Here is an 18,043-nt window from a genome sequence, read left to right as displayed (position 1 = left end):
CAAAGGGCCCCACCCTGTGTATGAAGGGTTTCCGTGACGACCCCTAACCTGGCATTTTGCACTGCTATTCCCAACCACTTTATGAGAGCACACAGTTACTTTGTTCAATATTTACTCCTCCTCATATCCTTCAGATACCCCCTCCCTTCCAAAAACACTTGGACATATTACATAGGGTAGTGATGAGTGAAATGCCCCCACGGTATAAGCTGTGGGATATTAAGCTGGAAGAGGAAATGGATCCGTTTCTAAAACACAACATGCATACAGTCAAAATTCTGTATAACCATTACCTGACATTTCCATTCAAAGTGATTTACAGAGAACCTGTTTAATGTCTCATCCCATGTGCGCTGCCTTTTTTTTTTTTTTTCACAGTAGTGTCTCCACCTAAACACATTAGGAATTAGGCATTAGGAATGGTGAGCGCCCCCTGCTGGCCTCACTGTTAACACCTGTTCCTGCAGTATTCATCACCGGTAGCTCTCAACGTGCTTTGCTTAGCTTCAGTAACCAGCGTTGTTTAGTATTATTTATGTACTACTATATAATTTAGTAATATTTTAAATTAGCTTTTATTTTATATTTTCAGTTTAAGTTTACGTTTTAGAAATTTTGCTATGTGCTTTTGTCAGCTAGTTTTTGAGGTTTTTATATTTCTATTTAGCTTTAATTTATTTTTTATTTCAGTTTTAGTTTTAGTAATTTTAGTACTTCATCCTATTTATTTTTAGTTAGTTGCCAAAGCCAAGGCAGCATTTCTTGTCCATCTAATATCTATATTTTATTTCAGAAATGATTTTTTAATAGTTTTAGTAACAATAACAATACTGCTGCAAGGTGATAGCTGCTGACTAAAAAGCAAAATAGTTATATTAAATATAAAAATATACACAAATGTAGCGGTGTTTTTGAATATTGGTAAATTGCTCCATGTGTTTTAAATGTTATACATTTATACAATTTATTAATTGCAATATTATTTGGCCAAAACAATGGTTTGATCATTAGGTTTTAGGATCATTAGGTTGCAGTTGAATTAATTGTTTTGTGTTGCATAAATACTTTTTTTTAACAGTTTACATTTTGAAAAAATTCTATAATATAACATTCTATTCCATGTTTCAATTGTCAATGTGTTCTTAGTGAACTGTATTTTATTCCTAGTCAAAAACAGAGTATATAAAGTAATAAATGAAAGTTCAAGAACGGTCACGCCCATATAATTAAATATTCAAAGTTTCAGTCCTGAGACTGTGTATGACTTAATCTCAAAATCAGAATGAAAATCAGAGCTCTCAAAAATACTACGAAATTAATATTTAATGAACGTGGGAGCTGAGATTTTAACTGTTGATTATGAATATGAAACTTTGTTGACTCAGACTTGAAGCTGTCACTGGCTGCCGACCACTTCCAGGAAGTGGTACACTGAGGAACTGCTCGAGACACTTCATGAGAAAATTTGACATTTAGCCGATGTATTAAACTCATTGTAAGTATATATATTTTTTTTCCATAGAGAGCGAGTGACGTTTGTCATCGTCGATTCTACTGTCTCAGCGCGTCAGGATTTCCATCATGGATGAATCGCGTGAAATATGAAAGTGAAACATTTAAATGAACTTCTCATAGTTTGAATGTGAGTTTTAATTATGCCAATATAATATTGTGATGGCTTCCTCACCCGAGAGACTCCACCATCCGGGTAAGTTTCATATTTAAATACTGTATCAATCTATCAATCTATCTATCTATCTACGCCCGTCCGTCCACACTCTCAGAAAAATGTGCATAAAATATATTTTTTTATCTTATCATAGAGTGATTATTCATAGAGTGATTATTAAATTATTATAAAGTTGTTTAATATACCTCATATGGCTCAACTTACCCCTAACCTGATGTCCTGGAGAACTTTTAAAGTTATATGTCTGCGTTATCATTTAAATTGATGGGAAACATTCGGAAATCTAAGTGGACAACCTAAATAAAAAATGGCTCATCTGACCCCACTCTCCCTATAGGACCAGGGGAGAAGCCAACTGTGAAGGCCCGGCTCCTGTCTTCACAGATGCTTCTGGTGGATGCCCTCTATCACCTGAGTCCTCTGCTAGACTGTGTTATATCAGTAGGGCTGCTCTCTAGAGAAAACCGTTATGAAATTGACGCTGAGCGAACGCCACCCAACAAAGCCCGAAAACTTCTAGAGATTGTCGACGCTCAGATGGACGAAAGCAGTGCCTCTAGATTCATGGAGTGTCTGAAGAAATGCAAGAAACATTACCCGCGTCTACGAACCTGGTTGGCAGAAGAAGGTATGCTATATCATGCATAAAGTTGTGTTCTGTCTTAAAGGGGACCTATTATGCCCCTTTTCACAAGATGTAATATAAGTCTCTGGTGTCCCCAGAATGTGTCTGTGAAGTTTCAGCTCAAAATACCCCACAGATAATTTATTATAGCTTGTCAAATTTGCCCCTATTTGGGTGTGAGCAAAAACATGCTGTTTTTGTGTGTCCCTTTAAATGCAAATGAGGTGCTGCTCCCGGCCCACTTTCCAAAAGAGGGCGGAGCTTTAACAGCTCACGCTTTGGTTGCTCAACAACAACAAAGCAGGAGAATCTCACGCAGCCAAAATTCCGATTGTCAGTAAGGGTGTTCAGCCTTACATTGTTCAAACCGGAGTCGGACACTGATGGAGAGATTCAGGAAGAAGTTACAACTTTTACAGGAGTTGATTCAGCTCATCAATGGTACACCGTTTTTGCTTGCGAAAACAAAATGGCGGCACTGTGGGTGGAAACGTGCAGATTAAGATTAATTAAGATTAATTATAATAAGATCCCCTTCCTATGTCACTAGGGGAGCGAAATCTGTGCGGCTCATTTTTTCACATGCTTGCAGAGAAATGCTTGCCAAAACAAAGTTACTGGGTTGTCCTTTTTCACATTTTCTGGGTTGGTAGATGCACCTATTATAGCACTTAAACACGGAAAAGGTCAGATTTTCATGATATGTCCCCTTTAAAGCATAAATGCAGTAGCATGATGTAAATACTAACACGTTTTGTGCTCTCATATTAGATCAGTTCCAATCAGCAAGTGTTCAGCAAGGTCCAACAGGTAGGATGTTACATATTCTCAGCATTTTCACTTTTACTAAATGTTCATGTAAATGTCTCCCAGCCCTCACCATTGTCATGTCTCCATGCAGAACGTCATCTACAGGCTCGGCTTAGTGTACTGTGTTCACGCCTGGGCTGTTCTGTTCTTCCAGTCTCCTACGATCTCTTCTCTAGAGGCATTCTGACTCAGTTGGAGCTGGAAAATATCGAAGCAATACTCATCCCAACCAAGCAAGCAAAAACCCTGCTGTCCATCTGCCTGAAGAAAGGAGAAAAAGCATGCAAGAGCTTTTACACAGCGCTACAAAATGAGGACAAACAGCTAGCCGAGGAACTTAACGGTCAGCAGAAATGTTATCTAAATGGAGATGATCAAAATGCATGCAATAAATTATAATGCCACAAAAAAGTAATAAGCATCTGTTAGAACTCTTAATATTGTTTCTGCTAGAAATTCAGTCCCCCGTTATCATTTTTTCTTTCAATTTTTGCATTTTTCAGTGAATAGTTTAGTGGAAGAACTTAATAAAGAGCCTGAAAGCAACAGTGTGCAGATGGCAGTGGAGGAAACCAGAGGTCACTTGAGGGCAGCTTTACCTCTGTCAGGTGACTCATATTTCAACATTACTCATTTTGTTGAAAAATATGACTTGTGGTAAGAAATATACTGTATATGACTAATAAATTTGCTCAAAGGTTGGTTTGGTTTCCAAAATTAATCTAAAATCTAAATTTGCCGAACTGATGTTGTTCATGTCTGGTCTTGTTTCCATCAGGAGGCCTGCAGCAGGTCATGGCTCAGCTGGGCTTGACTGTGGGGGATGAGATTAGGTTTAATGTCTGTGAGGTTGGTGTGGCGGTGGGTTTGCCACGTCGGACGGTCAGAGAATACCTTCTCGAAGGGGTCGCAATAGAAGACTCAGCCCAGCTGGAGGCTCTAGTGTCCCTGTATATGGAGAAGACGAAGGACGCAGACAGACTACTGAGCAGAGTGGCAGAACTCAGCCCTCAGTGTAAGTCATGGCCAATCCAATCCAGAGAGATCCATCTTGGGCTTAACCTCAGATTCTTTTTGATCAGTTCCACAAAGCTAATATTTGTTTAAATATCTTTTTAAATTACTATTCATTAGGTGTTAATCTTTTTTTAAAGGCATAGTTCACCTAAAATGAAAATCATTTATTCACCCTAATGTGGTTCCAAACCTGTATGACTTTCTTTCTTCTGTGAATTATAAAAGATATTTTGAGAAATTTGTTCATACAATGGAAGTCAATGGTCACCAAAACTGTTTGGTTACCAACGCTCTTCAAAATATCTTTTTTATGTTCCGCAGAAGAAATCGCACAGGTTTAGAACCACTTGAGGATGAGAAAATAATGACAGGGAGGGTTTAAGTAGAGTGCATCTTTTACCAAACTCTTGTATTTCTTCTTCCTTTACTGTTTCTAACAGAAAAGTCTTTCTTTGAATTAAAAACAAAAAACAAAAAAACATTTTATTTTTAGAAAGGTCTAGTGATAATGGGTCAATGACATGACAATTTATTTTTATCAATTAACTTATTTAAAGAAATAAAAAATGCAATACATATATACAATTATTTGAATATGCCTCAATATGCCTTATTCATTTCTTAAAATTAATTTTGATATTTTTTGAGGGCATAAAAATCACAAATGTCAGGGTGTAACACCTGTCCTGATATAATGAAGAAAAAAGCCTCATTAAACAAATTCTTGAGAAGAAAAGCTTAAGTAGTTTGGCATAATCTTTTATTATATATACACATACATATATATCTATATATGTATATACATATATACACATATATATACACATTTACTTACACTATATATATATATATATATATATATATATATATATATATATATATATACACAGGGTTGGGGACTAACGAAATACATGTAACTTAGTTACGTATTTAAAATACAACATTTCAGTAACTGTATTTCATTACAGTTACATTTTAAATGGGTAGTAATCAAATTACGGTTACATCTGAAAAGTATTTTAGATCACCAAAGTAATTACTTTGAATTTTAATGTCATTTATTTCATTTAAACTGTGACAGGCAATTAATGTAAACAGCAATTGGTGATTCTCCGACCCTGACACTCCGAAAGCATCCTAAGCTACAGTTCTGCTCATAAGTTTTATACCCCTTCAGAGGGATCATAAAAATTGCATGTTATGTTTATTTACTACCGTCCTGAATAAACTATTTCACATAACAGATGTTTACATATACTCAAGACAAAATGACTAAATTTATATAATATTCCCCATTCAAAAACTTACATACCCTTGAATCTTAACTGTCCTGTCATTAACTGGATGATACACGACTGTTTTCATGTTTTGTGATAGTTGTTTGGGAGTCCCTTGTAATTGTAAAAAAGGTAATTGCGACTTTTTATCTCACAATTCTGACTTTTTCTCAAAATTGAGAGTTTGTATCTCAGAATTCTGACTCTTTTTCTCAGAATTGGGAGATATAAACTCACAATTACAGGTTATAAAATCAGAATTGCATGCTATCTGACAATTCTGACTTTTCTCGCAATTCTGACTTTTTTTTCCTCAAAATTTAGAGTTTGTATCTCAGAATTCTGACTTGTTTTTAAATTTTTTGAGTTTATATCTCACAATCCTGACTTTATAACTTGCAATTGCAACTTTATATCATGCAATTCTGAGAAAAAAGTCAAAATTGTGAGATAAAAACCTTTTTTTGTGTTACATACTTACTAGTATTCAAAACAAGTATTCTAAAGTATTAAGTTACAAAACTTGAGTAATCTAGCGAAATACATTACAAATTACATTTTGAAGCATGTATTTTGTAATCTGTAGTGAAATACATTTTAAAAGTAACCCCAGCCCTGTATATATATTTATTAACTTTTTTTTTTTTTTTTTTTTTAATTTATTAACATATGTTTACACCACATGACAATAAATGTAATTTTTTATTGAAAATGGCATAAAACCTTTTCAAAACTATATGAAACCCACATGAATGCCTCTGGTTGTCATCTGTAGGGGTCCAGCTCTCTGAGAGAGGGTGTCTGCTGTTGAGGTTGCTGCAAAAGGCTGAGACTCTCCTCCGCAGTGGGATCCACAGTCACCTGCACAGCTGGGACCACCTGCACGATCAGGACCACTTACGCAGCTGGGACCATCTGTGTCCTGGTGACTGCACGGATCAGCGCACAGTGTGGTCCATCTTCAGTTTTCTGGTGTGGGACTGTATGGCAGAGGTTCTGGAGGAGCCAGAGGCGAAGCCTAGTGGAGGCATACTAGGTATGATCGAGCAGCTGAGCGCCAGCGGCAGAGTGGAGGCGGCTTTGCTGCAGGAAGTGGAGCAGTGCTGGACTGAAGGAGATGCTGAGAGTCTGCTGCAGAGTGTGAGAGTCCTCGCTCAGGTGCTACGAGACCTGCATCCCCTTCAGGAAGGCCTCCAGCTGTCCTCTTCAGTTGAGGGGTTGTTTTCCTGCAGGCCCAGCAGGCTACACCGGGTCACTTCCTTCCAGGGCGTCTCTGCACGGGTCATCCGTAAAGCTCTGAGCAGCATGGTTCCATCCTCCTCGGACCAGGATGCAACCCCTCTGGCTAGACAGTATGTGGAGGCTTGTATTCGTATCGCACATCTCCTAGACGTGGTGCAGGCCACTCGAACCACCACTGATTTTTCAAACGCGCCCATTGCTACAGTCACTCAACATGTGCAGTTTGTCTTGTCAAATCCTGCGTTTAACTCCGAAGCCTTTGACGCTGGAGTCCGACATCGCTTGCTTTCTGTGTTGGAGTTCAATCCTGCGCAGCTGGGCCTGGGCTCTCTCATGCAGCTGCACCAGGAGACCCTATCTGAATTGCAGAGCTACTTACAACTCGGCGAGCACCACAACTTCCAGTTCATTCTGGAATCGGTACGGATAATTGGCCCCGCGAAGCTGTTTTCCGTCAACAGGGTTCACGGGCCTGTCGCCATCGATAATGGGATGGAAGAGGTCCTGCGTTTTATCACATCAGAACCCACTTCTTTTCTGGTACGGCTGCATTGTCTTTGCTATGAAGAGGAGAGGGGACGCTTTAAGGTGTGCGCGCCACGCTGCGCATGCATGTATCTGCTCAAGGCAGAGGGGCTGCGCGACATGCAGTGGTGCAGTGGCAACATTCTGGCCGAGGTAGGTGGGAAAGTATGGGTCAGAGAGGGAGAAAGTGGCAGCTGGGATGAGCTACAGGCCCTGGCTCAGAGACACTCGGCTCAGCTCAGGGATGAAGGCTGCTGCTTTAAAGTCAAGACAGCCGGTTTGGAGTGCGAGGTCAAATTTATATATAGGAGTGGAAGGCTGTGGGCTATGCCACATAGGGACTGTGAAGTAGATTAAAAATATAGGTAGTTGACATGTTTGACATGCTGTACTTCATTAAAAGTATTTGAAAGAATATTTTTCAACATTTATAGATTAATTTTATGACCTTGTATTAAAGATTACATGGAGTATACTTTTAAAAATGAATTTGTAGCTATTTAACTACAAAAACATGAAAAGCAATTAAAAACTGTGAAAAACACTTTCTATCTTACATAGGGTTGCAAAATTCCGGGAATTTTCAAAACTGTAAACTTTCCATGGGAATTAATGGGAATAAACAGGGAATTTGCAAAATTGCAGGTTAGCCTATAACAGGGTACTTAAATGTAGTTGACAAAAACATCTCACAGCATAATTTTGGTTAAAACAACCATATTTAATGCAGTTTTAGTTGAATTTTTACCCTGCACATTCCTCAATCACATTCACACAGCACACTACTTAATGCAGTGCTATCGAGGCCACACCCCCTGCATGCACTGTGCATTCCCCCAGTCCGTAACATGCACTTTTGATCAAAAATACAGAAAAAAACAGTAATATTGTGAAATATAACTACAATTTACAATTACAATTTTTGGTTTTCGATTTTGATATACATAAAAATGTAATTTATTTCTGTGATGCAAAGCCGAATTTGCAGCATCATTTCTCCAGTCTTCAGTGTCACATGATCCTTCAGCAATCATTCTAACATGCTAATTTGATACTCAATTATCAATGTTGGAAACAGTTGTGCTGCTTAATATTTTTTATAACCTGATACTTTTTTCAGGATTCTTTGATAGATAAAAATTTAAAGAACAGCATTTATTTAAAATAGAAATCTTTTGTAACAATATACACTACCGTTTAATATTTTGGGGTAAGTAATTGTTTTCTTTCTTTTTTGAAAGAAATTAACACTTATTCACATGCTGATTGCTGAATAATTTACACTTATTCAGCAAGGATGTGTGAAATTGATAAAAAAGTGATATTGTTAGAAAAGATTTCTATTTGGAATAAATTCTGTTCTTTTTAACTTTTTATTAATTAGTGAATCCTGAAAATAGTATCACAGGTTCCAAAAAAATATTCAGCAGCACAACTGTTTCCAACTTTGATAATAACTGAGTATCAAATCAGCATATTAGAATGATTGCTGAAGGATCATATGACACGGAGATAAATAACACATAACAATTGCTGCAATAAAAATATATTTATTTTACATATTGACTAAATTAGAATTAATTGAATGCAAAAACTGTTAATTCGTGTTATGACCAAACAAAATGTTTATATTTGTTTTATATGATACATTTTATATAAATATTATAAATTTATATAAATTTCCCAAAATGTCCAATTAATTCCCATAAATTCCTGTTAAATTTCCAAATTGGAATTCCAAAATTCCCCAGGTTAAGTTCCCGTGGAAAGTTTCCGGAAATGTACCGCCCCTTTGCAACCCTAATCTTACATACAGTATAGAAAGAATAGGTATATGCCATATACATTTTGAACTAAAATCTGAAAAATCGTACCGTTTAAAGCATATCAAGGTATTACTAACTGCATATAAAATCAACTCTTCCAATTGTTAGGTGGTTTATATGGTGCTATGCTACTGATAAACAATCAATAATCAGCTTAGAATCATTTTGTTTCCATACCAGTGTTGTTTGAACATTTAATGAAATTATGAAATGTCAATTTCTACCATTTTTGTTTTTTGACTGCTTTGCCTTTTTATTGTTCTCAAAATCAGAAAATAATGATTATAAAAATGTGAAATACAAACCCAACACAATAAAGCATTTAATTACCTAAAATGTATTGTGGCATTGTGCACTTCTTAAAAAAAAATAAAAATAAAAGCAATACATTAAATAAAGTTGGTCAGTCAAGTATGTCTACATGCATACTGATATTTATAATACTTCATTTGAGGATTACATACTAAGTAAAACTGTCTGCAAACAAGTCGGAAGTTATCTATTGTTTATTTCTCTATCTGATAATGTCATCTTTCTATTACCTTGTTTGCAAAGGCAGGCCTGTCACATTCTCAACATGAGCATTACAATGGGTGCAGTCAGGATGTCATGTTGTGATTAAAACCAAACTAGGGATGTCAAATATATTTGGAATGCTATTGTATATGGAAATATGGTATTATGCATAGACGATATTCCTCAAGTTACTTGACATGAGCTGACAATGCAAACCACCCCTCTCTTTTCAGTTTTTCCACCTGTCAGAAATAAAAGACAAGTTTGCAAGCATGAATATGTAAAATGATTAACTTAAGTTACTGACAGAAAACTACTACATATGTGCATTAAAAATGATATCTCATACTTGATTCTCAGCGCTGTGGATTTCCACGCTATCTAAACTTTGTGGTGAGACTCTTCCTGCTGACCTTTTTTAAGAAAAGAGCATTAAAAATGTCACTTAGCTTTGTTTTATAAAGCAACACACCAATTCGGAATATGCCTTGTAATTATTCTGATGCAGTTTTTCCGCTTTTCCGAGTACAAGTGGAATATATCTTACAAGCAAATTTGCTCTTGGCTTTTCACAACTCACCTTTGACTGCTTGTACTGGGTTGTGGTGAATGGTTTCTCTCAGGATATGTTAAAAGCTGCTCTGAAGTAAATCCCCTAATAACTGTAAAACATCAATAGTAATCATATATATCTCATTTTGATGGTTGAGAGAGGATGTAAGCATTATTTAAAGACAGACATACACACACACACACACACACACACACACACACCTGTATGAGTGTTGCTGGAGTGAGGAGGTACTGGGGAAATGGCAGGGGAAACTCTGAGGGAGGTGCTCTGCTTCTGTTGTTCAATGAGCTCTAGTAGTTTAGCTCTTGCTTCGGCACTTTGACGGTTCAACTCCTGCAGTTTTTGTTCTATCTCCATTGTTGAGGCTCTCTCTACACAAACGGACTGAACAAAAAAGATGTAAATGTAAGAAACTACCACATCCAAACTCACTCTATACTATGGAAGCCTGTTTTCACCTCAGTGTAATTGTGGGAAAGTAACGCAATAAGCCCCAAAAAGTATTGCTTTTATAAAATGGTTACTACATATTCCTGGCAAGATTTCATAAAATAAACTCACAGCAACAAAACATTTATAATAATTCTTCCTCCAAGCAATGTGGTTCTTCAGCAATGTTTAACAATGAGGTCACAGGTGTGTGTTTATAGAGTATTGTACAATGGCTTCAAACGCAACTTGGCCAATAATATTTAAGGAAAGGAACTCTCAGTTTTATACATACATACACACACATATACACACACACACATATATATATATATTTATATATATATATATATATATATATATATATATATAAGTTGCAGACTATACAGACTACTTATGCAACTAACCTGCTGTGTGTGCTGTGGCTCTGTAGAGGGCGACACCTGTCTAACAACAGAATTTGTTGAGGACAGCCGGTCTGCGCTCTGCTCCCTCGATACTGAAGCTCCAGTTGGAGATGGACGGTGCTGCCCCAACTGGGCCCGGATCGCCGCATTCTGACGTGTCAGTTCGGCGATCTCCCCTAGTATGGCGTCCTGTGAGAGATCGTCCAGCAGAGGAGTGGGCCGTGGAAGGCTAGCAAAGGAGGAAGGAGAGATGGAGATGTCGAAGTCCTCCAGTGAACCCTGGCTTCCTGTTGCCGAATAGGAGCCACTGTAGGGCAGTGGGGGTGCATGTGAATGTGGACGAGACACTGGGAGAAGTGAGAAAAATACTGGTGAGTCATACTCGCATTCATGAGTCATTTAAGCTTAGTCAACTTTCAAAAGAGAGAGAAGTGAATGACTTCCTAAAAAAATACATACTTTTTTAACATTAAAACTCAGTTGCTACTTAATCATTCAAATTTGATTGTTGAAGTTATTGAAAGTACTGTGTAAGCTTGTTTCCACCACTAAATAAAAAAATTAAAAAGGTAATTGTAACTTTTTATCTCACAATTCTGGCTTTTTTTCTTACGATTGTGACTTCATAGCACACAATTCTGACATTATATCTTGCAGTTGTGAGTTTATATCTTGCAAATCTGAGAAATAGTCAGAATTGTGAAATATAAACTGGAAATTGCAAGAAAAAAAAAAAAAGAGAATTGTGAGATAAAAAGTCACAATTACCTTTTTTATTTTTTTATTTCATTGCGGAAACAAGCTTCCATAAAGTACACCTGCACAACATGCCTGTCATTTTGTTTTCTGTTTTGCAAACCCACCACTACCATGCTAGGGTGATTTACTGGTTGCCAGAGCATTGCTATTCTGAGTTCTGAGTATTTTTTAAGTGTGTTGCTAGGTGGATACTTCAGGATGCTCAAATTCGTATGTATGGGACATATTTTTAATGTCTAAGGGGACTTTTGTGGGGATGTTAAGTAATTCTAAGTATGAACAACAACAATAGTGATGTTTGCCTTAGTTTTAAGCCCTCAACACTAGTTGGTGTAAATTGACATCTTTGTGCACTTCAGACTGACCAGCGGGAGGCAGACCATCTCTTTGGCGAGGAGGAGAGAGCAGAACAGCTGCAGAGACAAAGTCCTGTTGCTGTAGTTCCTTTTCAGTACAGCCAGACTCCAGATTGCTGCCTTCTATAGAAAACAACATACTCCTCTTAATCACTGTGCCGCTACAGGTTCAGATACAAACTCAAGATAACCAATCCTGATCAAATTATCAATTGTAAGATGTTTTAAAACAGTAGCAATGCAAGTTAATAAGTGCATGATGGGTTGATCTACAGTATGTGGTAGTTACTTTGAGCTGTGTTATCTGTAATTTGAACTGTTGTGTGTGGTTCTGCAGAATCTGGTCTTCCCACCACCAGGACTACAGCCTCTAGACGCTGCTCTAGTTCAGATATCTGATGCTGCAGCCTCGCCTGTATGGAAGCAACAACAAACACCATCAAAAATGGTGAGAAAGAAAAATCTGGATAATATTGCTTAAGGACAAATAGTTCCACCTGCAAGGTGGCGCTCTCTTCCCTCAGTGTTAGCGACTCCACAGTCAGGGCGTCAATTAATGCCCTCTGCTCCTTCACCTCCTCCTCTAGCCGCCTTCTCTCCTGTGCCTCTCTCAGAGCCTCCTCCTCTGTCTGTGTGCAAGTGATGACAATGAGGAAGTGACTCATCTGAACGATTGCAAAAATACCTTTGTATTTCCCTTTTGTGTGGCCTCACTTTTCTGATATGCCTGGCTAGACGTCCAAGTGTTGCTACTAGAGCCACAGAGAAGCCGGTGAGGCCTTGTCTCTCTTGCTGTGGTCTGGCTTCCGAGCTCATGGGCTTCTGATGGTCTAGAGAGTCCAGATCAGTCTCCACTTGCTCAAGCATACTCTGAAGAAGCTCCAGACTGGACTGGTTTCCTGCCAAAGAGCTCAACCCTGAACCATTCAGAGCAGAAGTATGTCCTGAGCGCCCCCTATTGGCTTGAACTGACGTTCTCTTGCCTGAAAAAAACAAGGTATATCTGGATGAAAAGCAGTTATTGCCATTCAATCTGGAATGTTTATATAAAATTAAACAATTTAAGTTAATATTAATATTTAATTACTTGTGTATATATACACACTCACACAGAACCATTCAAACGTTTGGTGTTGTTAAGAACGTTTTTAAATGTATTTTAAAAGTTTCTTTCTAATATTGTGAAATATTTCAAATTTAAAACTGTTTTGATTTTGCTGATAATATACGGATTTCATGCTCAAGTAAATTTTTTTATTATTATTACCAATATTGAAAACAGTTGTGCTGCTTAATATTATTGTGCAAACCATGATACTTCTTTCAGAAATATTTTAAATCTTTTGTAACATAAATGTCCTTACTGTCACTTTTGAGCAATTTAATGCATCCTTTCTGAATAAAATAATTAAGTCTTTATTATTAGGTTATGTCTTTTAAAAAAAAGACCCCAAACATTTGAATAGTAGTACGTGTGTATATTATATATATATATATATATATATATATATATATCAATATATATACACAGTTAAAACATTTTTATATATTTAAAAAATAGTGTCAGATACCAGTGTCTCACCTGGTTGAGAGGAAACAGGCTCTGGGTTCAGAACCTGGTTGACTACTGAGGTAGACTGGTTTACATCAGGATGAGTCGGTCTGGCTTTTAAACGCTGTACAGCCACTGTGGCATTGAGGGCTGGGTAAAAGGAGCATAGATGTTTAAAATAAAACAACAAAGTTGTTGTCATCAGAGTCATCTTGACATCACATCTAACCTGCAATGAGAAAGTAGCTCATGTCTTCATTACCTGCCTGGTCTCTGACTCCAGTATTACATGGTGTCTGGGGCTGATCTTGCTCCGGGTGGTCTGAACCCCATGGGAAGGGCTTTGACCTACACTGATTTCTCTTCCTGAAAACAAGCATTTTATTAAAAAATGCCGTGCTAAAGACAATCAAAACAGCTTTAGAAGAGATGAACAGTCCTTCACACCTGTGCATCATAGAGCTGAGGTGCACCGAGGAATCCTGGACTTCATCATGATCCTCTTCACACTCCTCCAACTCATTCAGGGCCTGGAAAAGATTTTATTACTCTAGATTTCATTTAGGGCTGTCACTAACATTTATTTTGGTAATCTAACAATTATTTTGACGATAAATTAAATGATCTGATAATTTTTTTGTGGTAATAAAAAAAAGACCCAAGTGAACAATAACCATTAAAATGACTTGAAATACAAGGGTTTAAACTTTTAGTTTGAAATTGCGATGAACAACATTTCACATATTTAGAAACATTGATGAATTCTCCTGTGTTGGCTTAAGTTTATAAATGATTTACGTTACAAATCTGCTGAAATGGCACACGTTGCACGTTGGGTTGAAAGTTATAAGCAACCCAAACTTGCAGATTATGCAGAGAAGGAGTTTGTTAACCAAGCTGCTGAGACACGCTCCATACATGTAAATAATAACAGTGGAACACTTTGCTATGAAACAAAGCGCATCAGACTTTATGCGTTCCCAAATGCACGTTATTGGAAACCCAAACAAACAGCACATGCAGAGACTGAGTTTGTGTAGAGCAGCATTTACTGTGAACGGAGCAGCTCTGAGATGGAAGAAACTCGTAACCTGCACGCATGTAAATAAAGCGTTGCGTTTTACCCTGAAACCCGCATTGCACATATTTATTTAATCACAGCCTGTGAGACTGCACAATAGCACTATGCTATATTATGTTTTTTTAACGGTTTTAATATATCGTGCAGCCTTTGAAAACGGTCTAATAATGCGGTTCAAGGGTTCTCGTCCATGGAATACGCTACTTGGGCAAATTGCAATTGAGGATTTTTTTAAATCGAGTACTGGAATTTAATCAAGGAATCGTGCCAGCCCTAGTTTTATTACAGAGTAAAAGCTGTAAGCGGTGCTCGTGCGGCAGTACCTGCTGATCCATCATAGACTGGCTGAGTAATGACAGCTGGGTTGGAGGATCAGGTCTTTGATGAACAGGAAGCTCAGAGTCAGACTCACAGTCAGGTGCCACGGTAATGGTAGGGAAGCCTAGAAGAAAAAATTATGAGCTTGTAATGTACATTAATCAGATAATAGCACATCAATTTGTACTGCACAAGAATCGAGTACCTGTACGTCGACGGGGTGCATCACCAAACAGGTCTTTCACCACAGCCAAAGCTCTGTCTGATCGTGCAATGACATCCTGCAACCGACATCGCTCTGAAAACACCTAAACAAATAGATTTTCAGAATCTTTCTGTGATCTTATTTGTAAAGCGGTGGAAAATCGATTTATATAGCAAGAGAGTTATATAACCGTATAGCAGACTACTTATATAAACTGCATATAAATACCAGTTGTCATTCTATATCTCCCAATAATATGTCTTAAATGATGATACTTATGATCAAAGCTCTGTCTTTTTATTGTGGGGCAAAACATATAATGCAATGCAATGATGATTGAGATTGAGAGTACAAATAAACATTCATCAAAAGCATGATGTATCATATTTGATACTCACGTTTTTAAAAAAAAATCCTAAAAAATGATTTATGGATAATTAAAAAAAAAAAAAAATGATAAAAATGGATAATCAAATAACCGAAGTAGCTTCAGTTCAGTAAGTGTTCATCTTGAAATATTACTAACAACATACAAGTTATTCTTACGTTTAGTTTATAAAAATCACTAAAGACTTCACATCAAAAAGACGTGTGTACAACAACTTGGAGGACGTTTTTACAATTATAATAAAAGGCATTTTACTTGATAAAAAACAGTATAAACTGTCAATCAGACTACAGAACGCATGTAATAGATTGTGTACATGAGGTTTTCCAGTCATGTTTCCATCATGTTAATAACTTAGAGGCCTTAAAAATCTGCTACAGTAGGTTATATAGGGTTAAAATGTATTTATAAAATATTACATTTCTTTCCAGCTGCAGTTATACAAAGCTTAATTCTGTGAGCTGTCAGTGATCCATACGCACCTCTCTGATGATGTTGAGTCGGGCTCTATCAAGTCCTGGAGAGCTGGGGGCCTGGTTTTTCCTTTGTCTGCGTGTTAGAGCTTTTTCTCTTAATTCCCACTGTGCCAGGACTTTATTCTGAGATCTGTGCATCTCATGACGTCTGGCCTGAGAGGAGATCAATGTCAGGAGAAAAATATATTATTAATAAATGCAGAAGAATAAACTTACATGCTTTCACAGTAAACTTACCAGTTCATCTGGTGTGGCTTTATGCACTGAAAGATCATTGACTGTGCTCTAAAAGAAAAGGAAAAGAGAGAAATTATAAGGCACCGCTTCCAAAAAAGAAGGATTTAAATATATAATTGGGTACATGAAGGGTTCTCACCACCCATTCTTTCTTAGGTGCAGACACCTTCTTGTTTCGCACTGGTCTTTTACCCGCACCATATAAAGGACGGTTCATTCGCACTAAAGACATCTCTCAGTACAAGACACAGTGTCACCTGTGGAAACAAACAATACATTGCTGGACAAAATACACTCCGTGTTTACCCTAATAATAAAGTCTGCACTTGAACAGAAATAGTTTTCTGTATTTGCAGAACAGAGAGCGTTATGGAAATTATTAAAAACAAAAACGTATCTTTACAAATCATGAAGCTTATCTGTTCATTTTTTGGAACATACATGCTAAATTTCAAACACATCCTTGCTAACTGCTAGCTAATCATGCTATAATGACAGACACAAGTTGGCTTGGTACTGACAAAAATATATACTTATTTTACCTGAAACTGACAGAAAATAAACGGACAAAGATTTTACCGTTTGTTTTCGTTGGTGCTGTAGTAACAGGATTAAGGAAGCGCTGATCAGAACAAATTTAAAAGCACCGCTACAACAGAGTTCAAAATAAAAGTCAAGGCTTTAATTTTGTTTTTCAAAGATTAGAGTATTTCTAAAAATGGGTGAGGAAATAACATAAGAAGCTAAATATAGTTAGGCTAAATGTTGTCTTTGTTTGATACGTTTTAATCTTTTATTACTTTACTAAGGTCCTATAACATTTGTCCACCAGAGTGCGCTGTCGCCTTTTATTTAGTTCTGCAAGCTTGCCACTTGAGTAGATTTGTCTCGAAGAACAAGGAAAGGTCTTCTTGTGTTTAAATAAAAAACTAAAATAAATATTATATAACACTGAAAACACTCCGAAACATTTTTTACATTTTACAAGTAACTTTAAAGGAATAGTTCACCCAAAAATGAAAATTCATCATTTTCATTTTTGGGTGAACTATCCCTTTAAACATTAGTGTTTTGTTTAAATGTAAAGGGCATATAATATTATTATTAAATACGATATTAATATTAAAGTGACATCCTTATTTCTCTTTATTTAGAGATTTAAAGATTGTACTACATTATTTAGAGATTTAAAGATTGCACTTTATTTAGAGATTTAAAGATTGCACTACACTGTAGCCAACATCTTTGTAGGCTACATAATTTATCTCAGTATTATTCGTGTTAATGTATTAATAAATATATTAATAAAATAAAACTTGGTTATTTTTTCTGTCCGTTTGCTGTAGAGGTCTATATATTACTACTTTTTTTTTATTTAATTATATGTCAGTTTAAATGTAATGTTGTTCATTGTACATTATTTATTTGTGTTAATATATTAATTTAGTAGTATTATTTGTGTTAATATATTAATAAATTAAAACATGGTTATTTTTTTCTGTCCGTCTGCTGTTGACAGTGGCCTTTTATTCACACAAGCGATCCTTTAGTCCTAATTGCGGGCCCTAATGGATGTGAGCCACCGGCGAGCTAAATGCATTACAATACGGCGTTTCCGTCTCTTTTGTGCTCAGGGAGATCCCCACGGGCACCGCTAAACACCCATCGCACAGAAGCCGCTCCTGAAACGCCCAGGGGCCCCCGCCAACATACAATGACACTTGTTTGCACTG

At 36.8% G+C, this 18,043-nt stretch overlaps 2 protein-coding genes across 5 annotated transcripts; one reads left to right on the top strand and one right to left on the bottom strand.

Moving 5' to 3' along the window:
- Positions 1-1,257: 1,257 nt before the first annotated feature.
- LOC127505974 (uncharacterized) lies at positions 1,258-9,348 on the top strand. The gene is made up of 7 exons (XM_051882012.1): positions 1,258-1,708; positions 2,028-2,318; positions 3,087-3,125; positions 3,217-3,468; positions 3,629-3,733; positions 3,904-4,140; positions 6,195-9,348. The coding sequence occupies exons 1-7, from the start codon at positions 1,675-1,677 to the stop codon at positions 7,541-7,543; spliced, it is 2,307 nt and encodes a 768-aa protein (XP_051737972.1). The 5' UTR covers positions 1,258-1,674; the 3' UTR covers positions 7,544-9,348.
- Positions 9,239-17,019, bottom strand: spice1 (spindle and centriole associated protein 1). Of its 4 annotated transcripts, none has more exons than XM_051882013.1 (18): positions 16,890-17,016; positions 16,450-16,567; positions 16,311-16,358; positions 16,080-16,226; positions 15,210-15,312; positions 15,010-15,128; positions 14,053-14,135; positions 13,868-13,971; positions 13,636-13,755; positions 12,768-13,036; positions 12,551-12,682; positions 12,343-12,466; positions 12,063-12,176; positions 10,939-11,285; positions 10,303-10,486; positions 10,109-10,190; positions 9,878-9,941; positions 9,239-9,770 (listed from the first exon to the last, which is right to left on the bottom strand). In XM_051882013.1, exons 2-18 carry the CDS (start codon positions 16,540-16,542, stop codon positions 9,717-9,719), a joined length of 2,187 nt encoding a protein of 728 aa, XP_051737973.1. In that variant the 5' UTR covers positions 16,543-16,567; positions 16,890-17,016; the 3' UTR covers positions 9,239-9,716. The 4 variants fall into 4 exon arrangements, 3 of the variants coding, with proteins under 3 accessions (XP_051737973.1, XP_051737974.1, XP_051737975.1); XM_051882014.1 differs by lacking the exon at positions 16,890-17,016 and adding an exon at positions 16,853-16,873; XR_007927858.1 differs by lacking the exon at positions 10,303-10,486 and having other exon boundaries at positions 16,890-17,018.
- Between the last annotated feature and the right edge of the window lie 1,024 nt (positions 17,020-18,043).

The sequence above is a fragment of the Ctenopharyngodon idella genome, chromosome 23, assembly GCF_019924925.1.
Source record: "Ctenopharyngodon idella isolate HZGC_01 chromosome 23, HZGC01, whole genome shotgun sequence".
In the NCBI taxonomy this organism is placed as follows: Eukaryota; Metazoa; Chordata; class Actinopteri; order Cypriniformes; family Xenocyprididae; genus Ctenopharyngodon; species Ctenopharyngodon idella.
Note: the sequence above shows the minus strand (reverse complement) of the source record. Positions and strands in the feature narration are given on the sequence as shown.